This window comes from Lissotriton helveticus, chromosome 2_1, assembly GCF_964261635.1.
Source record: "Lissotriton helveticus chromosome 2_1, aLisHel1.1, whole genome shotgun sequence".
NCBI classification, from domain to species: Eukaryota; Metazoa; Chordata; class Amphibia; order Caudata; family Salamandridae; genus Lissotriton; species Lissotriton helveticus.
Window position 1 is genome coordinate 2112076711 of NC_136059.1, and position 26843 is coordinate 2112103553.

The 26843-nt window shown below is 45.6% G+C and overlaps 1 protein-coding gene across 3 annotated transcripts in view; it reads left to right on the plus strand.

Moving 5' to 3' along the window:
- CEP44 (centrosomal protein 44) overlaps positions 1-26843 on the plus strand; it is a 302123-nt gene that overhangs the window by 44467 nt on the left and 230813 nt on the right. For all 3 annotated transcript variants that reach the window (XM_078677077.1, XM_078677079.1, XM_078677078.1), the window contains exons 4-6: positions 1938-2084; positions 17768-17890; positions 20602-20733. In XM_078677077.1, coding sequence (XP_078533203.1) covers positions 1938-2084; positions 17768-17890; positions 20602-20733 — 402 coding nt within the window. The remainder of the gene's footprint in view (positions 1-1937; positions 2085-17767; positions 17891-20601; positions 20734-26843) is intronic.

A 26843-nucleotide genomic window follows, 5' to 3' on the forward strand; every position in this document is an offset into this window, starting at 1 on the left:
AACATGGCACCTGGCTCTAAAACAGCACCCTGCTCACGGCCGCCCATGCACCGCTTTGGGTGCACCTTGAGTGCTAACTTGAGCCCTCCTTTGCCCTGAGCCTACCCTCCCTCAACCCTGTGGCCTGCTCATGAGCAGCCACCCACCGGAGTCCCCCTGTCCCCCATTGGGTAACAATGGGCCTCAGCATTCTGCATCCGGCTGCCCTAGTGACGCTGAGGGTGCTTTGCAAGTTCATCCTCGACCCTGGGGGAACCCTGGTTCTAAGCCCACAATACCAACATCAAAGTACTTACCGATAACACTGTTTTCTCCCATAGGACTGCTTTCTTGTGAAAATTGTTTTAAGTGTAGAGTTGGTTTGCATGACCCTATGAAACTGCAAATATACAAAAACTGACTCATTTACCTTGTCTGTAGGCAATGTCCCAGTGTGATATCAAGGCATATCACACTGAGTAGAAAAAGTAACTTAAAAAGTAATCTGTAAAGTAACTGACAAGTAATTGAAACTGCTTTACAAACAAATGACTTACCTGTAAGCAATCCAATTGCATTCCACTGCATTCAAACTGTATTTACCTGCATTATTTTTGCAAAGTGTTATTATACTGACTTGTACCAGGCCTGGCTTGGTTCTAGAAAATAAAATATAACTAAATTAATATTTTTATACAAACAAATTGTTCTGAGTTCAGTCTTTGAGTGTGTGACATCATTTCTTGCCTGAGTGCATAAAAGAAATGCTTAACACTTCCCTCTGATAAAGTCTTACTGCTCGCCCACACTACCACAAATAGAGAGTAAGGTTCTATCTAATTTTACCTCTGCCTACCTTTGGGGTTCCACAGTACCCTGCGCACACACCATCTCACTTTGGTATAGTATATACAGAGCCAGCTTCCTACAGTGTGTAGGCAAATGTAGTGGTCATTGTGAAGGAAAATGTGCTGTCTGTAAATGAAAGAGCGCTACCAAATGCTGCTTCAGATACATAAACAATGTGCCTGCCTCATGTCCATTAAAAAACTAGGCGGTCGCGAATGTTTGTCGTACTGAAAATTGGGTCGTGGTTCTAAAAAGTTTGGCAAACACTGAGGTTGTCCATTATGGAAGACGGTAATGGCCATATAGAGTGGGATGTTTCAGATGCATACAATCTGGTTTCCTGAGAAAATACAGCTTCTGGCCTCTTACAAAAAGTAAGTGACTTGGATGGATCTCCAGAAAAGGACATCTCGTCCCCTCCAGAAAAGGACATCTCGTCCCCTCTAGCCTTTCTTTTTCTTACCTTGACATACTTTGATATCTGTTTGCTAAGACTTTTCAGTTAGATGTCCTCTTCATTCTCCATTCCCCTTCGAACATTGTTGATTCTAACATATCAGTGAGGCTTTGAGTGGACTGCCTTGCTTTTTATAAACTATTTTGCTAGACAATAATATGTATTTTATTTATTTAATTTTTCAATTGCTCATTTTGTCAGTTGTAAGAATCGTGTAAATATTTGACATTTTATTTGACAATTTACTCCATCTCTCGAATGTAACATGCTAAATGTTTGTTTGTTAGGGTTAACCATATTTTATCGTCAGTTTGCTTTCTTCTCTTTGCCATAACCCAGATTGGATTTTTGTTGAATATCCCTATTATTTAAAACGTATATTGTTTTGCCTTTTACTGATTAATCCCTAATTTTTTATCAATTAACTACTATCTTTTTTGCAAACTATTTGTGTCACCTTCAATGAAGGTGAACATTTTATCATTCAAGTAATTACATTAATATTTTGATTAATAATTTTCATATTTAAATAAGGTTTGCAGTAACTATCATCTTACCAACGACAGAAAGCTATTCCTCCCACTTAAAAAATGTCTTTCACCTTCTAATGTTTTTAGGTTAAAGATGTAATTTTTTATTTCACCTATAACAGGTTCTTCGAGATCAATTCAATTACAAACCAGTGTTAACGAAACAACAGTTTCTTCAATGTGGGTTTGCTGAAAGGAAGATACACATTGTTTGTGACATCATCAACTTCGTTTTGAAAAAACACAAAGAGTTGACAAATCTAAATAAGGTACTTCTATATAGTAATGTAATGTGTATTTGAATAGTACACAGCTCACCCGGGAGAGAATCATGAAGCTGAAGGAAGAACTGAATGGGCAATCCTGGAACGGGGTTAGATGAAGAGCCAGGTCTTCAGTTTCTTGCTGATTTCAAGACCTGAGGTGGAGGCTCTGATGTGCAGAATCAGGTTGTTCAAGGCTTTAGGAGTGAGATAGGAGAAGGCATAACCTCCTGATCTGCTTCTGTGTATACCCGGTGTGTGCGCGCGCGAGTAGAAGTCCAGGTGAGGGGAGGTGTCTGGGAGGTTTGTGGACATTTGCACAGTAGTATATGTGGCTTAAATTAATGGTTTTCATTGTGTTAGCCAGCACCTTATTTAACAAATGTCTGCCATGATTATAAGCTTTCCGTATAGCTACCAAAGTTTGCCCTGCTTCCAAGATAACTTGCTCTCATTGAAATTCTCAAAAAGAAAAAGCTGGGGCATTTTGGTGAAAATCTAAATCCTGGAAACCATTACAATTGTACAGTAATAGTTAGCTATGCTAACAGGACACCCCCCAATTCACCTCTCGTATATTTAAAATGTATGTCCTTTATTTTCCCACATTCGGTCTTGTCGCAACTCTGAAGTGGCTTCACTTATGACCTAATGTGACATTACTGGACAATTAAAGGCTGCAATTCAGTTGACAACCAATTGATGACTTTACAGTCTAAAAAGGCTACTGTTAAAGATATCCTGACTGAGATTGAACGAAGAGTCATTCGCTGTGGAGGATGCAGCGTCTGTCCTCGATGCTACTTATGTAGTGCAAAAGATGTGGCAGTCACATCCTCCCACCTCGGTGTGGAGAAACCTCAGGTGCTGTTATTAGAGGCTTCTCCCTTTAAACTTCCCAGTAGGAGCTGTTGTAAAAGCCTTTCCATGCCAGTTCCCTGACCCTCCTGTCAAATAGGTGATGTTGTTGTGCCCTGGTTGCTAATATCTTCAGTGGAGGTCCAGTAGCCGCCAGAGCTGTTCATATCCAAAGGTTGTAAGGAGCATTTTTTCTCAGAGACCGTTCAGACAGTGATCAGGCTGGAGGACATAGCATTTAAAATAGGAAGCTCTCCACTTTCCAGGGGTACCTCTGCCAACTGGATTCCTACTTGGGGATTGCTGCACAGGAGAGCTATCACCAATAGTGGGTAGTGGACCCCCTGGAATTGGTATGTAATAAAGTGAGCAGCCTCACAGCCCCCTCTGTAGAGCAAAACATATAGGTGATTACCACAAATCTTCCCTTCTCATGGGAGCTGAGACACTAAAGAGAAGGGATATATTATGGAGCCTGATAAAACTCAAAAGGTGCGATCAGACATGGATTAGCACCCCACACCCTTTGCCATGTCTTTCCCCCAGTCCTCCCCCACCCCCCCCCCCCCCTGGAGAGTTGGGGGGCTTCAGAGGACTACTCCTCTGTAGGGCCTCCACTAAACATTAGAGATTATTTTCTTTTAATAAAATTATTGGTATTCAGGGACTGCCTCTTCATAGCATCCGGCCGCAACCCCCCCATCCTCAGGATGCCAGCATTCTTTCTTTCCCCCTTTGCCTGAATGCACTATTAGTAGCCAGAAGTTGTCATTTGTGGGGTGAGCATTTTCTGGAACAGACCTTCCTCCATTCAGACTCTCCTGCAGGTTTTCCAAGGGTCAATATCCTCTCGGTCTTATTTAACCCTTCCGTCCCCCCTGTAGGAAAGTCGAAAAGCAGTCCAGTTTAACTAGAGGAACATGTCTTTAGCATTTATGAGTACCAACATGGATGATAAGTGATTCAAGAGAAATACAACACAACTTTATTAAAATGGATTTTTCTTCATATCTTAATTCAGGAACCAAAATGAACGGAATAGCATGCATATAACCTGAGTTTTAGATTTTTGAAGCAATATTAAATCCGAGCAGGAAATTACATGCAAAAGATAACATTGCGGTCAATGGGGTAAAAACTACTAGTGACAATCGGTCACTTGCGTTACGAGGAACACTCACAGGGTCATGGTCATATGGGCCCCAGAACCAAGCCATGACAGTCAGATCAATTTTACCTAGCCTGTGGAGTCTGGGTGCAAAGCTGTCCCGGCTGTCCTTGGTGCTGAACGGGCGTCTCGCTGGTGCAGATTGTACCGCTTAGACTTGCTGCAAGACACAGAATGCAAAAACGCAACAGATACACAGCTGCTTACATCAGATGATGGTTGCACGATGTTCCCTGTAGATGCAGTATCAAGTGTGGAGGTCGGTTACCGGATTGGTGACCAACAAACCTTGGCAGCAGTAAGCACATCAAATAGGTACTGGAACTTCACTGGCTCCGGGGAAGTGAGATAGCGACCTGAAACTTCGGGACAGGCGAGACTGCAACTCCCACAATGCACTGACCACCAGGATTTGGGCAATCCTACGGATGTCAGATGGATAGCATTTCTTTGGATCCAGCGCGTGTGTTACCTACACTTTCCAGGGGACTAGTGCCACTATTCCAGGGGAGTCTGAGGGTGCTTCTGACTTCCACAGGGGTCCCTTTCAACTGGAGTGCCTAGTTTTAGCCAAGGATGAGGGTTGTTCACTCAGTTCCAAGACTGTTGCCACAGGGACAAAGTATCCCTCTTTTGCTTTAGTGCTGTGGGCAGAAACCTGTTGTCGGCGACACATGTCTCCCCTAGGTCCTCCCTTGATGCAAGTTGTTAAGATCCGAAGTTCTGGTGTCAGGGAAGTCCCTTAAAACCTAGATTTCAGGGGATTAGGGGTGTGGGAGTTAGTAGCCAAAGTGCAGCTAATCCTTTCTGCTAGTACGCCCTGGAGATGACCACCTCCGGGGGGGTGTAGGTCACCTTTTCTAACCAGAACCCTCTATCATGCCATTCCTAAAGATGACAAATCAAATTGTGGTGTACAGACCAGGCTGCTCACCCTGGGGTTAGGAACAGCCTTCTGAGGCTGTACACATCCGTGCATAGCCTAATTCCCACCTGCCCGGGTACAATTGTGCCTGGGGCAGGCAGATGGCTGTTTTCTCCACTGAGAGTCAGCCCTGAGGTATATCGGAGACGGTGCAGCCTTTAAAGCTCACTGCCTTGATGTTCCACTTCACTAGCCTGCTTGGGAGGAGGGAGGTGTGACTTCTAACATGCCCAAGCCTTTGTTCCTGACTCCTGGATGTGATCGCACTGCCTGGCAGGTGGTCATAATCCTGTCTAGTTGGCAGCAGGTGCAGGAAAGCGCAGGCTGGTCAGCCAGAACACAATGCAGTTGGAGAAACCAGTTGGACTACCTCTAAGGGGACACCTGGGTGCATGCCAGATTACACAGGGTACAAGATTTGTGACGGCTGAGAAGGCACATTGTTTGATACCAAAATTACATATTTCAGTGGTACCTTCATGGAGCTGCCAACCTCCAGAGTGCCCAGTTGGCTGTCCATGTTATCTTATTGGCCTCTAATACTTATAGTAGTTGCCAATAAAGGAACACCACTATAGGGACATATAGTCTTGCACTTGTATGTCCTCACCTTTAATATACTGCACCCTGCCTCGTGGGCTGAGGAGGCCTACTTTAGGGGTATCTGACATATAGTAAAGGTAGTGTATTTGACTGTGCCACACATGGTGAGGGCACAGTCTACCTCAAGCAGTTTTCACTGCTCCTGTAGTCTGAAATGGCAGGCCTGCTTTCAGTAGTTTTCTTTTGTCGCCCAGGGTGGCACAACACCATGCTGCAGCCCTGGGGACCCATTTACCACCTATGCCATGGTTACCCCTGGCACCATGCACTATGGACTTATGAGGGGGTAAATTCTCTGTCAATTTGGGATTACCAAGTCATAACAGTTTTGGGGAGAGCGCACTGGGACCTGGCAAACAGGCTCTAGTGCACCGTCAGACTGAAAAAACAGAATCTAGTAGTCCAACTGGGGAGGGGTGGGGCAAAAAGTGCGGGTCACCTGCACTGAGTCTGTTTTTCTTACACTCCCTACCCTAGTTTGCCGGGAGGTGGGGGGAGCAGTGCAAGTGAGATGGTGCATAAAAGGGAAAGGTCACAAGTAGCATCTGCTGGGATGCCTGGTTCTCAACTTCGTTTGCTTTCACTATCAAAAGAAAATAAACCATCTTTGTTTTGAAAGCATCTGTGGCTGTGAGGGTGGCTGATAAGTTGGTAACATCCCTGATCTGTCTTCCCATAGAAGTATGGAATGCAGATGCCCGAAAGTACGTGTGAGACATGCCTTATGACAGAAAACTAGGTTCTGCTCTCCATTTCTATCTATTTATTTGTGTTGCTTCATCAAAAAAGATCCTGATGTATTGGGTACATTTCTAACCCCAGTAAAGGCTAGAGCGAGACATGCCCTATAAATCTGTACATCTGTCTTCCCACTCTGTTTCCTTTTTGTTGCTTGACCAAAACCGATCGTCTGTGTCCAGGGCACATTTCAAGTCTTGAGTCTGGCATATAGCACATCATTTGCTACTCTTCTGCAGTGATACCACTTCTAAAAGTATTTCTATTAAGTACTGTGGAGAAACACAATCCTTGAACAAGCATATTTTAGGGGGCAGACCGTGAAAGGAATTTTGCATAGGGATTGTTGTGAGCTGCAGTCCCAGGGCGAAATTTCTTTTTGGTGAAGCCTTGTTAAAATGGGGGAAGAGATGTGGGATATTACTCACCATCTGCTACCTTGATGAGACCTGAAATGCTCCCTGGATTCAAGGTATCGTTTTTGGCCAAATGGAAAAACAGAAATAGAGTGGAAAGTTGACCTTTCTGGAGCAAGGCTTGCCTCTTCCCACCACTTGCATTTCAGGTACTCATAGAGAGCACACGAGATTTCCATCTGCCCGGCCTACACGATATCGTATATGGAGCCCACTATGTACAAGAGATCAATTTTTCTGTTAGGCAATAATTTACAAGACCTTATCACTAATGTGGTCTAGTGCCTAGGCCCTTTGTGTCGCTACCACACCTTCACCAACCCAAGTAATCTGAAATAATGTCAAAATAAAGGGTCACCATACCACAGTGGAGAGGACCACTCATAAACAAAATCCTTTTTTTTTTTTTGTCCTCATTTATGCAATCTTGATGTAAAAGCAACAGGGTCACCTCTCACTAAGCGCCCTCGGGGATGAGGTGGAAACCATGCCTTGATACCAACAGATTACCATCTTTACATGAGTTTATACGTCGCTGTCCCAGCCCCTATAAAACTCATAAGGTTCATGATCGCGTTGGTTCAAATCATTGGACATCCCTTCCTATCCTACCTATCCTACCGTCTATATGTGTGTCCCACAGACCCCAATACCTTCTGCGCTTACCTTCCTCTCTAAATCTGTCCAAGTTCCTGAATTTATCAACTGATCGAACCCAATCTTCTACCTTCGGGGGCGAGGGAAGAATCCAATTAATACAGATCTTGCGTCTGGCAATTAGTATAAGTGTAAACAAAAGGTGGTTCTTTGTTAAAATAGTGTTCAATCAATCAATCAGTCATGACATTTGTAAAGCGCACTACATACCCGTGAGGGTCTCAAGGTGGGGTGTGGGGTGGGGGTGCTGCTAGTGATCGAAGAGCCAGGTCTTGGGGAGTCTTCTGAAGGCCTGTAGGTTTTGGGTCTGCCGTAGGTTGGTGGGGAGGGTGTTCGACGTCTTGGCCGCGAGGTGGGAGAAGGATTTGCCGTCGACGGTCGTTCTTCGGATGCGGGGACATTGGCGAGGGTGAGGCTGGCGGAGGGGAGTTGGTGGGTGGGGGAGTAGAAGTTCCGTTTGTTGAGGTATGCTGGGCCGGTCTTGTGGAGAGCTTTGTGTGCGTGGATGAGGAGTTGGAAGGTTATGCTGTTGTTGACGGGGAGCCAGTGCAGGTCTCTCAGGTGGGGTGAAATGTGGCTGCGGCGGGGGATGTCGAGGATCAGACGTGTTGAGGCGTTCTGGATGCGTTGCAATCGGCTCAGGAGCTTGGCTGACGTTCCTGCGTAGAGGGCGATGTAGTCCAGCTTGCTGGTGACGAAGGCCTGGGTGACGGTTCTTCTCGTCTTGGTGGGGATCCACTTGAAGATCCTGCGGAGCATTCGGAGGGTATTTACGCAGGATGAGGAGACGGCGTTGACCTGTTTAGCCATGGAGAGGGTGGAGTCGAGGATGACCCCCAGGTTGCGTGCCTGGTCGTTGGGTGTCTGGGCTCTTCCTAGGGTTGTCGGCCACCAGGAGTCGTCCCAGGCTGAAGGGGTGGAGCCGAGGATGAGGACCTCCGTCTTGTCCGAGTTCAGCTTCAGCCGGCTGTTCCTCATCCATTCGGTGACGACCTTCATTCCTTCATGGAGATTGGTTTTGGCGGTGTGAGAGTCTTTGGTGAGGGAGATGATCAGCTGGGTGTCGGCATAGGAGATGATGTTGCGGTCCTGCTGTCGGGCGACGTGGGCGAGGGGTGCCATGTAGATGTTGAACAGCGTCGGGCTTAGGGAGGATCCCTGGAGTACGCCACAGATGATTTCGGTGGCAATGGAGCAGAAGGGGGGGGGGGTGGACGCTCTGTGTTCTGCCGGAGAGGAAGGATGTGGTCCAGTCCAGGGCCTTCTCTTGGATCCCGGCGTCGTGTAGGCGTGTTCGTAGTGTGCGGTGGCAGACTGTGTTGAAGGCGGCTGACAGGTCCAGGAGGATGAGGGCTGCTGTTTTTCCGTTGTCAATCAGGGTCCTGATGTCATCGGTGGCGGCGAGGAGGGCGGTTTCGGTGCTGTGGTTGCTGCGGTACCCGGATTGGGATGGGTCCAGGATGCTGTTCTCCTTGAGGAAGCGGGTCAGCTGTTTGTTGACGATTTTCTCGGTGACCTTCGCCAGGAACGGGATCAGGGAGATCGGTTAGAAGTTCTTGAGGTCCTTGGGTCTGCCTTGGGTTTCTTGAGTAAGGCGTTAATCTCGGCGTGCTTCCAGCTTTCCGGGAAGGTTGCTGTCTCGAAGGAGATGTTGAATACTTTCCGGAGATGGGGTGCGATGGCTGTGCTGGCTTTGTTGAAGATGTGCTGGGGGCATAGGTCTAGCGGTGATCCGGAGTGGATGGTGTTCGTGATCTCGCTGGTGTCCTCGTCGTTGATGCTTGCCATGAGAGCAGGCAGGTGGTGCAGGTGGTGGTCGTGGGGGTGATGGTTGTTGGGGCGGTCTCTGGGCCAGGGTAGTGGTTAGCTGGTCTTCTGTGACCTTGCTCTAGCAGCGTCGAGGCATCTGTTGGGTGCGTTGGTGCGCGGTGGACTTCCTGAAGGTGAGGTGGATGCAGTGGTGGTCGATCCAGTGGGGTTCCTTGGTGTGGTTGAAGGAGACGTGGCGGCTTGCGGTTTAAGATGGGGTCCAGCGTGTGGCCGGCGGCGTGTGTTGGTGTTGTCACAAACTGTCTGAGTCTGAGGTTGGCGAGGTTGGCGATCAGGGAGCTGGAGTTGGATTCATTGGTATCTAATATGCCAAAAATAACATTAAAGGTTCTTACCTTGATAGACTTGTTTAAACTTTCATCAATAATCTTACCAATTTCACTCCAAAATATGTCTAAGTGATGACATGAATGAAACATATGGATGTCATTGGCTTCCCTCTCGCCACATTTTGGACATTTCTTGATCACATGGGTATTCATTTTTGATAACTTTTCTTGTTGGGGGTCCAATAAGATCTGTGCAAAGTAAACAAATGATTTTTCCTAAGAGGTGTAGAAATTATAATATGCCATGAAAAAGTGCAGGATACTTGCCATGCTTGTTGCAAGTCTTGAGCTGGAAAGTCTTCCAATTAAGATCTGGGGTGTCATTTTCAGCTTCCTTCTTCTCCACTAAGTGCCAATACCACTTTGAAACTTCTTTATTCCCAGAGTCCTTATGAAGTTTGTGATCTAGAATCCCAAAGTAGTCTGGCCATGACGCTTGGTCTTTAGCCCAGCTAGACAACTGATGATAAAATTTAAACCTAGATAGTTCGTCCTTCGTCATCTCCACGAGTTCGTCCCATGATTTTAATTCACCAAATTCCAACAACTCTCCCCACTTAATAATTCCAGCCCTTTTCAAAGTAAGTGCTAATAAGTCACTCAGGCATTCGGGTGTTCCTGGAGAGTTCCATGTTGGTGCTTGGGGACTATAGTATTGATACTGCCATAGTTTCCTTATGTCTGAACATAGTTTGAAAGCTGCTCTTGGCATCTTTAACCTAATTTAAAAAAAAAAAAAAAACTTATGATGGCCAAACTTATATAAACAGTGGCTGTGTTTTGTCACTGCTTTCCAGTAGGGAGGGTCTGACTCATAGTCTCGAAAGAGATATCTTATGTTCTTAAACTGGAAGGCTTTGGTATAGGACATATGGTCTGGGCTAGCTATCCCGCCCTGATTCTTCTTCCGGCTCAGCTTCTTCCATGTTATCCTGGCACTTTTGGATGCCCAAATTAAAGAGTTTATTTCGCCCTGTATTTTTTTCAGACATCGTGAATCAAACTCCAGAGGGATCATATTAAAAACAAAAGTGAATTTCTGAAGGATGGCCATTTTTATTACATTGGCCTTCCCCATGAAGGTAAGAGATAAGCAACTCCAGGATTTAAATAATTTCCTCATCTCTTTAGCTTTTATTTCCAAGTTTGTCTGGGCTATATTGTCAATACCTTTCATGACTTTAATTCCAAGATATTTGATTTTTCTTTTGGAATCAATTCGTGGAGTTGGTATGTTCCAAATGACTCGTTTAGATTACTGGAATAAATCATCAAATCGTCCGCATATAGTGCCACCTTTAAATCCAAGCTATTAAAGCTAAAAGGAATAATCTCTTCCGATGTCCTAATCATAATAGCTAGCGGCTCTATATATAAATTAAAAAGGTGAGGGGAAAGGGGGCACCCATGCCTAGTGCCTCTTTTTTAATTTGGAAACTATTTGAGGTACTTCTGTTAATAAGTATTTTCCCTGTTGGTGCTGAGTAGATGTTAGCTATTAAACGTGCAAAATTCTGACCTAGGTTATTGTGTCAAATGACATTTTGTAGATATGCCCATATTAACACGGTCAAATGCCTTGGCCGCGTCAAAAGTAAATATTGCTAGGGGTACCTTCTCATATGTTGCTATGTCGATGGCTCTAATCAGTTGGTGTGTAAGATCATGTAGCTGCCTCCCTTTAATAAATCCCTTCTGGTCCTTATGAATAAGCTTGTCAGATAAAGAGCCTAATCTTTTTGCTAAGACCTGAGTGAAATTTTTATAATCTGTGTTGAGAAGTGAGATTGGTCTATAAGACTCGCAACGAAGAGGATCTTTGCCAAGTTGTAATATCAAGCTGATCATCGCCTCATTCCAGGATTTAGGAATTGGGAGGCCCTCCATAAAGATGACGTTAAAAAGATCAGTTAATCTTGGTGCGAGACAATCTTTCAAAACTACATAAAGCTCACTGGTATGGCATCAGGCCCTGCTGCTTTACTTCTTTTAAGATTGATGATTACCTCCAGGACCTCCTTTAAGGTAATGTCTGCATTTAAGTTTTTACATGAATCTACGTCTAACTTCATGACATGTGAGTTATCTAAATATGTGTCTATTGCTATGGGGGAGGGTGATAGATCTTCCTCGTATAAAGCCTGAAAGAAGTGTTCAAAAGCTTCTTCAATCCCTGCCTTGTCTTCTATTATTTGTTCATCGTTTTCCTTATGGATAGCAGTTATCTTGTTTCTATTTAAGTCAGTTTTAAGCTTCCAGGCTAACAATTTACGGCTGTTCTCCCCAAATTCATAGTTTGACAGGGTACTAGCTTGCCATCTCTTCCTTATTTTTTCCTCTTAATCTGAGACAAGTTCCTGTTTCAGGTTCATTATTTCGTCTTTTAGGTTATTATGGTCTTCTTCAGAGGTTGAAATTTCTAAAGTGCCTATCGCTATCCCTGCTAGTGTACCTCTAAGCACAGCTTTATAAGCGTCCCAGACTATCGTTTTACAAACTTCCCCTTCACCATTTTCCATTGTAGATCTTACTTCACTAATGATTTCTTGATCTGAAAGAAGTGTCCTGTCTATAGTCCATCTTCTCTCGCCCTGCCCTGACTCAAGCTTAATATTTAGTTGGACCGACGAGTGGTCCGATAGGTGTGCAGGCAGGTGTTGGGCTTTTTTAACATTATTACTTAGAAGTTTGTCTACTAAGAAATAATCTATTCTTGAGGCATAGCCGTATTTATAGTTTCTACAAGTGAATTTATTTGTTTGGTCCCCTTTTAGATTCGAAATATCAATTAGACCTAGATCGTTGTTAGATTTGGGGGTCTCTAATTGTCACAGGTAGGTACGTGTGATAAATAGGGACCCTCGCCTCTAGTCAGGATAAGGGGATTACACTCCTAAAATAACCCCTGCTCACCCCCTTGGTAGCTTGGCACGAGCAGACAGGCTTTATCTCAGAGACGTTGTGTGTTGAGCATTTGTGACCACATACAGTAACCCAGTGACAACACTACAAATGGACACCACACAGGTTTTATATAAAAAAATAAGTAGACTTTATATAGAGTTACCACAAGACCATAAACAACAAAAATACACAATACTGTTACTTTAAGATGGTAGATTAAGCTTAGTTCAGTTCAGTTCTTAGATGCGACACTTTGCGTCAATGTACCTTAGGTTGCGTTGCGCTTCTACGACAAGCAATGTCGCAGCGAGGGAAATGCGGCAAAGTTCAGATACAAAGAAATAAAGACGTGAAGATCTTCCAGATGCGGCATGCTTCTCGGGGATGCGAGAAGATCTCGGTTCGATACATGGACTGCAACGGCGACACCCTTACGATGCGACGGCAGCAGCTCCAGCAGCGACACTTCTCTCACGATGCATGAAGCTTCCGCTCGATGCGACAACTACAGCGGAGACATCAACGTTGCAATGGCAGCAGCTCCGACGGCGGCGCACTTCTCGGGTATGCAAGGTGCTCTCCTTCGATGTGGTGCAGTGCGAAAGTTCCAGCGGTGACACCCTCCTTCGGAGTTGCGACGGCGACACGCTCCAACCTCGTTGCGAGATTCTTCTCTTGGTGCAGTGCAACAGCTACAGCGACGACACCCTCCTTCGGAGTTGCGACGGCAGCAGCAGCGATGGCGACACGCTTCCTCTTCGTTGCGGCACGCTTCTCTCCGATGCGGTGCAGTGCGACAGTTCCAGCGGCGACACCCTCCTTTGGAGTTGCGATGGCAGGCACAGCAACGGCAACACGCCTCTTCTCGTTGAGTCGCGATTCCAGCTCCTTGCGACACGCTGTCCCTCAGAAGGCCCAAAACAGCAGCAGGCACTTCCAAAGAACTCTGGGGAGCTGGGGGTTGAGGTCTGTGTTCCCTGAGACTTCAGCAGGAAGCGAGCTCTTTTCCAAGCCCTTGGAGATCCTTCACAAGTTGAAAGCAAAGTACACAAAGTTCCTTTCTCCTTCCTTTGGCAGTAAGTTAACCACTGCAGGCCCATCCCCCAAGCAGCACTTCAGCTTGGGAATAATCTCTCCTCAGTTTCTTCAGGTTCCTCGCCTCAGTAAAGGTTTCTTCTTGTAGTCCAAAAATGATCTGCCCACAGCATCTAACACCAGCAAAAGTACCTGAGGCAACAGCAAAAATGGAAGGGAGACCCCCGCCAATGGTGCCAGGTCTAACAATCGTCTTTAAGCCTAATCAAGCACTCTTGCATCTTGGTGAAGTTTAGGACTCTGCCTGGGGGATGCCTATCTTTTTTAGGATCTAGTAAGATATTATAATCACCTCCTAATATAATTGGTGTAGAATGAAGTAATAACTGTGTATATAGCAATTGAAGAGGTGCGGGGTCATCTATGTTAGGGCATAGTATCCCACCACGGAGAAAGCAGTGTCTCTTATTTTTATGTTTGCTATGGCCCACCTTGTTCTTGAATCTACGAATTGTCCTACCAACATAAAAAACTGTGATTTTCTAATAATGATGGCTACACCCTTGATATTGCCATCTTGATTTGTGCAAACAGTTTCACCGATCCAATTCTCGTATTATATAGCTTCAGGCCATTCATCTCTTAGGAGATGTGTTTCTTGTAATATCATGACATCGCAGTTCTGCAATTTAAGATATACAAAATAAGTTGACGCCTCCCCCTGGTTCTTAGCCCATTCATATTTCCAAGTCATTATCTTCAGTTCGCCCATTAAGTTTCAAATCCTTCCTTCTGCTTATAATTCCTACCCTGTTTGCTATACAATTTACATATCGGACAAATATTTTTTTTGCTTTTTCTCCCAAATGCTCCCCACCCAAAAACATAACTAATGTGCATAAGAAATAAGGAAAGGAAACTTGTGCTTACCCCCACCCTGGAGAACCCTCCCCATTAAGATTGAGCAATCCTAACTGCCCAGTATGAGGACTGCAGTTGAATGGGAATTATTTTAAAGCAATGAGGCTCATTATGCTACTTAGCCTTATTTATCTTCATGTGTTCTAATAATAACTCCACTTCTTTCAGGTCTCTAAAGTTGTAGGTTTGATTACGCCACATTATGCGTAAGAGGGCTGGAAATCTCATTTGGACAGTGGCTCCTTCAGCCCTAAGGTCTTGCATATATTTTCCTAGGGCCCATTGCCTGTCGGCTGTTGCCTTGGATATATCTGAGTGGATTTTATAGTTGAATCCATCTCTTGTCAGGGTGCCAGCATTTAGGGCCTTGCTCAGTATTTGTTCTTTTATTGAGTAAGTCCTGAAATTAACTGGAACTCTACGTGGATTTTTCCTATCTCTATTGAGCCGAATTGGGTCTCTGCGGACTCTCTGTATATCTTCATCCAAGTTTTTTGCATCCATATCAGGAATGAACTCTTTTAAGAGACTCACTACGAAAGACCTTATATCTTCCCCTTCTTGGTCTTCAGGAAAGTTTAATAAACGTAAATGATTTCTCCTTGAGTTATTTTCTAAGATCTCAATTTTGTCCTTGAGTTCTCTGTCCGATGAAGCTAATTTCTCGATGTCGCTCTGACAGAGCCTCACTTCCTCCCTGACTTGCTCCATGGCTGTTTCAACCACCACCACCACTCTTTCTACAAGAGCGTTAAATTTGGTCTCCGAGGCCTCACACGAAGCCTGGATTTTTCGTGATTTTTCTCGGATTTGGCAAACTCAATTTTCATCTCTTTAAACAACAAGGCCTCTAAAACTCCTTTATTGCCCCTTATAGTAGTATTCATATCTTGCTTGCTACCTTGATCCTAAGCAAACTGTAGGTCATCCTCTATTTGTGGGGCACCTTCTGGGGTAGCTTCAATGGGGAGCTCGGTAGGATGTTCTTTGCCCTCCCCCAACTCATTTAACATGAGATCTTGGTATTTGTTTGGCGACTCCAATGTCTTCAGTGATGACTCAGACATTGCGTTGGTTGAAAGGTCTCTCTGTACTGGCCTCTCTTGGATCTTGAAAAAGGAGCGAAGTGAGGGGGTGACTTTTAAATTTGAGCCCTTCTTTAATTGCTCTTTTTTCGCTGTTTTTGCAGCTCTGGTAGATACCACTGCTGTCGTAACGCCTTTAGTTTTCAGAGCCCTCTGTTTCCTGGTTGTATATTTAACTGAACCAGAGTCCTGCTGTATGCTTGGATTATTGTTGGTCTCAATATCCCACAACATTGGCAAGGTCGAGGAGAACATGGCGGCCGGCTGAACGCTTGGTCACGAGCTTCGCGAGTGAATGGGTACGAGTGTGGGTAACGGATTTTAGAGGCTTAATTCAAAGTATTCTCTAACGCGTAGGTGTGAGGCAATTAAAGGCCCCCCTCCCTTGGACAAACCTGGGTGTGTTCAGCGACACGGAATCCTGCACGGGAGAGCGCTGGTAAATGGGACTCCTACGATCTGCCCCGAGTCTTTACGCGGCTGTGGAGACGTGCAGTGACCCCGCTCGGCTTCTCGCTACTCGGCGCAAGAAGGCTGCAAGACGAAGTCAGAGAAGGCTGCTGTGCTCGGCAGAAAGGGAAACTCCGGGTAGGTGCCGCCCCGGAGATCAGCGCTCTCAGAGGTACTCGATGGGACCGGGGGCAGGAGAGACATCCAGAGACATATCAGGCTCCACGCAGGGGGATCTGTGCAGCAGTAGCAGTGGCAGCCCTGTTAGAACACGGGATAAATTAGGGGACTTTTGGGCAGTTGGCTATACATTTTCAATATTTTAGTGGGGTCAAAGTTAGGCAAAATTTCAGAGGGCTCCTTATAACCCCTCACATCAACTCAAACCGCGGGGGTCACCAGGTGCCCCTATATTTTATGTGGAGCCCCCTTGTGGTCAGGCTGAAGCTAAGCTGTATAGATTAACTAAACTAAATAGGTTTAACAGACCAAATAACAGGGCTCAATCTGACTTTGATTCACGCAGCCATTTCTCTTATACAGATAATGAGGTAGAGTTTGCTGCATGTATGACTTCAAAGTCAAACAGGAAAAAGGGTCGAAGCAAGAAGAGGGGCCCCTCCCCACCACATTTACCCTTGTTTCCCATAGTGGGCGTAAATGATAATTACAACCCACAGCAGTTAACATCACTCTAGAAACCTCAGGTGATGAGCCGCAAAAGCCCCTTTTGGTGTGCCCAGCTGGAGAAGCTACAGCGCCGATAGGAAAGACTGTTGAATTGCTACAGGAACAAACAGGGCATATAGAAAATCCATAAACAAAATCCTTGTGTTGACAGTTCTGATTTAATTATTTCGTGTTAAAAAGCTAGTCACAAAGTAAAAGCTGCAAGCACCTTTGTAAACTTTCCACCTATAAAGAATATAATAGCAGCTGTCTCATTCCACTTCAGAAAACTTCGCTGTAGAATTCATTTGCAAACAAACACAAGTCTATGAAGGTGTGATTGTAGTGATAGAAAGTGCAAAACCTAGTCTTAAAAATGCCTGGCATGATCGGGAAGAGGGTTTCTCATCATCTTTAGAGGTAGTAATAAGCACACCTAAACCAGTTAATGGCTAACCGTCATTTTAGGACCACTAATTGCCTCATTCCAAGTGCATTTCTAAATCTGAGGCAGTATTTTGCATACTAAATTACTTGATCCTCTTGCAATTAGTCATTTTAGAATACTGAATTACTATTTAGTATGGAGCTGTTCCTTAGGCGCTGGAGAATTACGAGGTAAATTGATGTTAGTGTACTGATTCCTACATGTAGTTTCCCATTACCAATATGTTCCTGAAAACTTTAAAAAACAACAGACCAGTTAAAATGCTAACAACAGCATTGACTTCTTTGTGTTGGCTGTGCGATAAATTGTTGTACTACCACAAAACATAAGCGTCCAACAGGCCAATATCAGTCGGCTCTTGTACTTTACCCATGCATGCAAACTCATCGACTCAGATGTCCCTATTAAGCCCACCAAGTAATAGACAGCAGTCTCACTCAAGAACTCATCTGTACTCCCCCAGTCATGCATTCCACTGTATTCCACTCTAGGATAGCTCACAAACAAACTGCAGTGCTGACTCAAAAAACCTGATTGGCAAGCATACCCTATCAAACAAGAGGACAGATGATATCATGAGCTGTAATTTTGTGTAGAATTAAACCAGTATTTCTGTTATGTGCTACATGTCATATTTTCCTTTGTTCTGAAAGGTGAAGTCAAAACCAAAGAAGAAACCAAATCCTAATAAACTTTATATGGAGGCACAGCAAGAGCAGCTGTGTGAGGAGAATATTTCAGTTCAGTCAGGATGGACTTCTGCAAGTACTGTTCAGGTATACAAAATACATTTGGATTTTATTCATAAAATGTTTAGTCTTGATATGAGAAATTAACTCGTGATTTTTGAATAATTCTTTCCTTAGCTGTCTGAGTTTCCGGCTATACATAGATTGTTGCCCTGGCATCCTGTCTTTATTATGGTGGTAATGAGTTTAAAACTTTAGGGTTCACAATCTTTGTCACCTAACCGTTAAAGTAGTCCTACAGAATGAAAAATGTCCCAGCTATCTTAACGGAAAGTTTCAATTCTATTAAGGACATGTTATTTTATTTTTATTTCATATTTTTATAAAGCGCACCTCATCCTGGATGGTCTCAGCATGGTGTAGATAAGAACAACCCGAGGTTACATGATGACCTCTTCTAAAGAACCTACATGAATTCTATTGTAACACAAGAGACATAAAACAATGACTAGCTCTTCAAAGTCAAACCTATAGGTGTGGCTACATGGCATTCAGAAAAAATAGCTAAGTGTTGGTTCGGGGCCGCAAGGACGAAAAGAAGAAACAAAAGTGGGAAGAACAGCAAAGTTTGCTGGCGGGAATGAAGGTGGAGCTAAAGCTTTGAACTGTATAGAGAATGGTGTAAAACGTGATGCAAGGCTGAGGTGAAAAAAGAGTGGGAGGGAGGAATCAGTAAATAGAATGGATGTCGGGATCACTAGTGGGAGCCTAGGCAAAGGTGAGGACCGAGAAACAGAGGAAATAGGGAGAATTAAATGCTGATAAGTTACAACATGACAAAAAAGCAAAATATCAAGGGAAGCGAAGGTACAGGAAATTGGAGCCATGGGACTACGGTGAAGTGAAAGATGGCAATTAAAGATTAGGTAGAACTATAGGAGAAGATACTACAGGGCTATTAAAGAGATCGGAATTTTAGGAGGAGGTGAAATACTTTATCTGAACAAAACAGTTGCGACTAGAACAATTATTTAAATCAAAATGGGAGGAGTGGTTCTCTTAAAGGGCACAATGCCCATGGTTGTGCTTAATACTATCCCCTTTAGAGGAGCAAAAGGTTGATACTGGCACAAAGCCACCAGCTCATAAGGTAGAACAAGGCCGATATGTCTATAGGTGCAGACTATAGATTTACCTTCTGGTTCCTTTTTGAAGTTAGCTCCATCTGTTTCAGAGACTTTATTATTGAGCAAGGAAAAAATTGATAATGGACCAGTCTTAACCTGGTTAGTGTAGGGCACATCTGACACATCCAACTTCAAAACATCGCTGAATTCTAAATTTAAAAAATTGAAATCAAATTCCCTTGAAATGAGAAAAAACTCAACTCAACTCAACCTGCACTGGTTACTGCATCACTAGTAATGTGTATTTAAAGTATAAAAACAGTTCACTTCCAGAGACGTTGCAACACCATCAAACAAAGGAGGACATTTTAGAGTTTTTCTATGTCTGCCTTGGCAGTATAAGTGTGTAGCTTATTCTCTGAGAGGAACATAAGTTATGGGTGGGATCAACCAGAGCAACTGGGCCTGTCTAGATTTGTAGGGAGATGTATCTGTCTTCAAAAAACCTTATTCTTCTGGACGACTCCATCATTCTTGGCCTACTGTAAAAGTCTGGAGGGTGAGTGGCCAAGACAGTTGCAGGTGCACTGGTAGCCCAACCTGCTTTACTACAGAGTAGGGAAAATAATGGTCCCTTGTACAGCCTTGGCAACATCTGGGTGAGCACCTACATCTCACCACTGTGATTGTTGGGCTCTCCACAGAATGGAGGTTGCAACCTGCTAAAAAAATAACCTTGTGAAGAAAGTTTACAGAATCGTATAAGAGGTCTCGGCCATTAGATGCCTTCCAGGGCTACTGTCACCCACTAGATGTATTGTGCTCAAACTGTATTAGCACCTGGGCTTCTTTGCTTTCACTTTGCAGGCAGTAGTCACCACTGAGTCTCTCCAGCGACATTCAGTTCAACATTCTTGGCTGAAATAAATAACTGTTTGAAATTACAGTTAAGGCTGGATAAACCGCCCATCCCTCTACAAACCAAGTGTGCCAAATTGATCAGATTATTCCATCAATTTACACTGCCCACCATCATATAGTTGCCCTTGCAGATTGAGTCTCTGCCACCACAGATGCCAGCTCGATCGTATGTTTGCTTGAAGGCAGCCGACAAAACAAAACAAAACACACGTATTGCTTAGGGGAGGCGTTTACTCCTCTTGGGAGTGAAACTGCTGTTAGGTAACGTTACACGGCTCTAACAGGAGAAACATTGTGAAGAGTAGTTTAAATTAGGCTGAGCATCTGTTCTTACCATTAGTTTATTCAGCACAGGATCAGATGGCAAGATTTAAAGACTGGACATCTAGTGCTGCCACCCATCATAATGTAGGATGTATGTGGCCCTACCTTCTATTACAATGGCAAGTTTATTATTGCCTGTAAATCCAAGTCTATTGTATTCCCAGTGCATTTAAGAAAGTATGTAATTACCAGAATTATTTCACATATTTCACATTGGAGATCCGAATGTGGTTTGGAGATGTACTTTTTAAAGTGTAAAGGTAAAGACCTGAAGAAGACTTGTGCATCAAGATTTCATTTTCCAATAATTCTATTTGGTGTCTGTAAAAGAAGATTTTAGAACCTTCAATTGCTAAAAATATGTACTGTCAGGAAGTTCAAAATGAACGCTTCATTATTCCTAATATTTGTTTCTGTTACCTATAGATGAAACCTTTTGTACAGCGTCACACGGGTAGCGAAGTTGATTTGGAAGAGCCTCGTCCTTTGACTGAAGAGGAAGAGGAAGAATCTTGGTCCGCAGAAGAAGATATCGTCGAGGTCAGCTGTGAAAAAGAGGTAATCATTTTTAGTATATATATTTCTGAATGTGCCTTCTTGGTAAATTGATTTTATTCCCATTTTAGGTAATAGTTGTGAATGTGTTCTTAAATCTAGTGTTTCAAATGTCCTGGACTAGTTCGAAGAGTGTTATGCGAAACTATGTACGTATATTCAAAAGATACATATATAAGTGACTGTCTGTGCATCAGAGCGAAAAATACCCTCACTGCAAGAAGAACCTAATGTTAAAGGAAATTACTTGGCGACTACGTTGTCTCTACTTATCTATGCATTCAGTTTTCTGAAACATTTGACTTCTGAACTCAACTGGTGGTACCTATCTCAAATGATTTTTGCGGCATACTCCACGTTTTAAGCACAGCTATTTTGTATTTGTCAAACGAAACAGTCCCTATTAAAGTTTTCTTTCCTCTTCGACAATAAGCCCGCGATTAATATAAGTATTGCAACACCCTTGTTTAGCTTATTGAAACATACTGTGTGTTGGTTAGAGTGCTGAATCTTTTTTTTTCTTCTCTATTGTTCGTACGTAGCCCCAACTACCCCCCACGCCCCCTCCTCCCAGATGCCTGCTTGGTCTCCATACTTCTGCATGTGGGATTTGAACATTTCTCACCATATCACACATGGTTCTGCGTTGAAGGATCTTGATTGATAGTCTTAAACACTAACTAATGCGCACCTGTTGCGGAGATCCTAGAACATTTTATTATATACATTTACAAGATGTAAAATGTGCTATTTTTCATAATGCAGATAAACTCTGCAGTTTGGGCTAGATTTTCTTATTTATCAAATACAAAAAATTGAGAACAGATACTAATCTGTTGCACTACATTGTCCTATCACTTTTGCCAAGGAAAGTTAGGATAAAATTCGGGGGGAAATGAGAGAAGTTCGATAAGCATTCTAAAGTTCATGGCCTTGAAAACATGCACTGGTTTTCTTTAAGCAGCCTGTTGCTTCGAAATCCGGTCAAGCCTCCCAAGCCCTATTCGTTTTTGTCAGTCTGTTGGAGATGGAAACTAGGGCCTTTTTACCCTTTCCTGTAATGATTTTTTTTCTTTCGAAAATCTTGTATTTTTCCGATCTTCATAAAAACAAAAATTGTAAGCAATTCCTCATTTTTATACATCTGCCGTGGAAATGTTCCTTGTGTTTTGAGACGTGCCCCTCTTGTTGGTGCTCACACTGTGTGTGTGGTATGTTTAACATTAGCTGAAGCTGATTCATCCATCTTGAGAAGCTAAAGGATTTCAGAGCAGAGAAGACAGAAATAAAGAGACATGGTGGACAGGGAAGGTGGGACTGTGCCTTCAATATCTAAAGACTTCTTCAGTTGAGATATCTAAAGAGAGGTAGTAGTACCATCATCTCTGGTATTGCTGCTGTGTTCAAAGCTTCTGATCAGTGGTGAACCCAGTTGTCATGAGAACATAGTTTTTTTTTGTGGAAAACTTTATCATTTTCCGACATTTGCAAAGCTATGCAATATCCACAGTTTGTTCCTTCACAAACACATTAAGGATTCAACACATTTAGTACCAACGTGCTATGACACTCTCGAAAAGTAAATTACAAAGTGACACAAAATTATGTAATGTCTGACCAGTATCTGTTCATGTCTGCCTATGATGCCATAGTCAGAGGAGCGGACTAGTCCATGCTCAAAAGCATATCCAAAACCCATACACAATAAAGTGAAGAAGTCCACCTCCTTCAACCCACGCCTGTAGGTACCATACCATCAGGAGTCTGACTAGGAGCAACATGTTCTGTAGTAGGGGATCTCTGTGTATAGTCATAATCTAGTGAATAGTCCCGCCCATGTGCGAGGACCTCGGCAATCAAAAATAATCTCTTAAGTTGTCAGAAAATTGCAGAACTGCAAAGACACTTAAGAGAAAATTTAAAGACAAATAATGCAGCCTATATTCACAGGCTACACTGTCCAGTACTTCAACTAGAAAATTCCACCAAAAATCCACAAACAGCAAAGCCTGTCCAGATTTCCCTTGCTTTAACAGCAAACACCCTCAGAAATGATAGAGAGGAAGGCATGGACAGACAAGCCCCATAGGCTGCCATTATGTGGCTTAAATAGGATACTGTGCCTTTAAGAGAACTTTCCAGAACTTCTCCCAGTATCCCAGAATGCATAGCAGGTCCCTCTCACTTTCAGTTCTTTTTTCCGGCTCCTGCTTACAGGACCCTGTGCATTGAGCTCTCCCTTTTTCAAGGGTTTATTGGATTTTTAAAAGTGTTCTCATTTGATTCTTGATGTTTCCTTTTCACTTCTGTGTGTTTGTTCAGGCTTTTAGGGATCTAAAATGCCTGCTTTATTCGACAAGTGCCCAGCATGTGGAAGGAAGAAGGCCAAGACTGATCCACACGACGTCTGCATTCTTTGCCTCCCCGATGAGCATGTCCCTGAAGATTGTGACATCTGCCAGACCTTTTCTACAAGGACCCTGAGGGAAAGGCAGAAGATTAGGCTCCAAGGCCTGGAAGAGAGGCGACTGCAGGTGGGTCTGGGCAGGCTGGGAAGGCTCCCTCTGCCCCTGCTGAGGCCTCTGGGGGGGCTCCCCATAGGCAGGAAGACCAGCAAAAGGTCCCGGTCTCCGTCGACGTCGATAGCATCGACGACGACGTCGAGAGGGATGACGACGGTGTGTTCCCCTTCTCCCCGGGGCTCCGGGTCGAGACAGCGTGGAAGATCGACGTCGAGAGGCCTGGCTAGGCCGCCGTCGAAGTCACCGCCGACGTCGTCGTCGAAGTCGAGGCATCGCCGTCGACTAAGGCACCGGCGCTCGCCGTCGAAGCGACACCGTCGGTCGCCGTCGACCAGTTCGACGTCGAGGGGATCCTCGGCGTCGAGGACCGTGAGGAAACGGTCATCGAGGAGAAAGAGTCGACGCTCGCCGTCGAGGTCTGACCGCTCGTCGTCGAGGGGGCGACGATCGTCGTCGAGGAAGAAACACTCGACGTCGAGGAGACGGCGTTCGACGCCAGAGTCGAGGGATCGCCGTTCCACGCCTGAAAAACGACGCTCGACGTCGAGCAGGAAGAGATCAGCGTCACCGAGGATCTCAACCTCCTCTAAGAGGCGCAGGAGGGATTCTGGCGCCAAAAGTCACGCTGGATCTGGTGAAGGACGTCGGAGGCGTCGCTCACGCTCTGGTGGGTCTGGATCAGAGGCCCCTCCCTCGAAGAAGTCATCGGGCACGGTGTACTCGGTGGTATATCCACCGCCAAGGCCTATGACCCCTCCTCCTCTACCGAAGGAGGCTCCTCCGGCTAATCCGCCGCTCCCCTCCCTGCCTCCGCCGCCTCCTGCGGGGCAGCCTCCACCGCCGGTCCCTCCTCATAGGCCACCGAGGTCGGTGTCGCTGCCTCTGCTTCCGACACCTCCTAAGGGTACGCCTACCCGAAGCCCCAGGATAGGCCACGGAAGACGCCTCCACGGAAACCGGTGGAGCGCCCACGTGCTGGGAGGTCGCGCTCCCGCTCCAGGAGAAGGGAACGTTCACGTCACAGGTCTTCCACACGATCTAGACGGCGCCGCAGGAGACACAGGTCTCGTTCACGGACCCGGTCGTCTGGGACCAGGGACTACTCCCCGACCTTGTCAGATTCGCCGGACACGAGGGTTTCACCGGTCGACGATCTGGTGTCCTTCCAGGACGTGCTGTTACGGGGTGCGGCGAAATTGGGCATTACTTTGACGGTGCCCACTCCAAAGACTTCGGTCATCTTCGAGACGCTCCATCAGAAGCATTTGTCTCTGCCGTTACTACCACTAGTGCCGGGCCTGGAAGAACCGGCCCTGGATATTTTCCTCACTCCAGCGGTGACTAAGGCGGCACCTTCCAGACTGCAGAAGAAGTACCGGGCTTCGGACTCGGACCCGGCCTTTCTAAGGCTGGAGCCCCCTCCAGACTCGGTGATTGTGACGGCGGCGCGCAAACAGCATGCCACCACGCCTTCCTCCACAGTTTCGCCAGATAAGGAATCTAGGTGGTTGGATTCATCTGGGAGAAGAGTTTGTGGGACCTCGGCGACCTCAATGAAGGCAGCTAGTGCCACTGCCTTGTTGGGTCGGTATGACAGAGCCCTCTGGGAATCCCTTCAACAATTCGTGGAGCTCCTTCCGCAGGACAAGCGGGAAGACTTTCAAGAGGTGCTTAACGAAGGAATGTTGGTGGCGAATCAAGAATAAACCAGCGCCGGCATGCATGGCTCCCCCTTACGTCTATGAAACCGGACGCTCAGCAGAGGGTTGCCAATCTGCCATTCTCTGGCGAAACCCTGTTCGGGAAGCACGCTGATGATGAAATGGCCCGCATGAGGGCGGAAGCTGAAACGCTCACAGCGGTGGGTTTGGAGAAGCCCAAGGAGCCAAGAAGACGTACCGTCCGTTCCACCGCCGGTTCGGTGGTCAAGGCAGAGGGCGTGGCCAGTCTTCTGGACAATAGCAGCAACAACAACAGCAGCAGTTCAGAAGACCATTCCAGAAGCGCCAGAGGGGCAGAGGCGGCCATCAGTCGGCACCAGCGACTAAGGGCCAGGCCGGGTCTAGGCCCTGAGCACTTACTTCCCCGACAACTGTTACCCGCTCCGGTGGGGGGGAAGCATTCAATCTTTTCTGGCAGAGTGGAGAAAAATTACTCAGGACAAGTGGGTGCTGAATATTGTTTGCAATGGATACAGTCTTCGGTTCACCAGCCCTCCTCCATCGATTCCTCCGGTCGGCTCGCAGTATCAGCTGCGCGAGCTCCAGGCGGAGGCCGATATCCTGTTAAGGAAAAGGGCGATCAAAGTCGTACCTCTGTCTCAAAGAGGAAGAGGTCTGTACTCCCGGTTCTTTCTGGTTCGAAAAAAGGACAAGAACGAGTTCAGGCCCATTCTGGATTTGCGACAAGCAAACAAGTGGATTCGCAGAGAAAAGTTTTGCATGCTGTCGTTGCATCAGATTTATCCTCAGCTGCAACGGGGAGACTGGCTGTGTGCCATAGACCTCCAGGATGCTTACTTACATGTGCCCATTGCACACAAACACAGGAAGTTCCTGCGGTTCCAAGTCGGCGCCAATCACTATCAATACACAGTACTGCCATTCGGACTGAAGTCTGCGCCGAGAACATTCTCAAAGTGCATGGCGGTGGTAGCAGCACACCTAAGGAATAACAAGGTGTTTGTCTACCCGTACCTGGACGACTGGTTGATCAAGGCCTCCTCCTTCACGGAAGCGCAAGCACACTTCCAGAAGACGTGCGTTCTCTTGAACAAGCTGGGGTTGCACATCAACATGTCCAAGTCGGTTCCGACTCCAGTCCAGTGCATTCAGTACTTGGGAGCCTCCATCGATACGCTGTCAGCAAGCGTGTCTCCTTCGGAGGAGCGACGATTATCACTGCTTCGGAAGGCTCGGGCTCTCATGACCGCTCCATCCACGACAGTGAGGACGGTGTCTTCTCTACTGGGATCGATGGCCTCCTGTATCTTCCTGACGCCACATGCACGGCTGCACATGAGACTGTTGCAAGAGTGCTTGGAGGATCAGAGGAGAGGATCTTGGGACGACAAGATACGTCTATCTCTGCATGCTCTTCAGTCTCTGAAGTGGTGGTGTTCAGCGGAGAATCTCCTCAGAGGGGTTCCCTTCCACAAGGACATTCCCACTCAGGTTATCGTGACGGATGCTTCTCTCCAGGGCTGGGGAGCGCATTCCGGAGACCTACAGATTCAAGGGACGTGGTCCCCGACGGAGTCCACGTACCACATCAATTTCCTGGAACTCAGAGCTGTTCACTTGGCACTGAAGACCTTTCACCCGTCCTTCCAGACCGACTCTCTACTTGTGCAAACGGACAATACGACCACAATGTATTACCTCAACAAGCAGGGCGGATCGAGGTCATGCACCCTGTCGCAGGAGGCGCAGGCGATCTGGCGCTGGCTTCTGGCTCGAGGACTGACGATAACGGCTACCCATCTGCCAGGTGTGCAGAATGTTCAGGCAGACGCACTGAGCAGACTGATTCAGGAAAACCACGAAATGGTCATAAACGACGAAGTACTAGGAGAAGTCTTCGCAAGGTGGG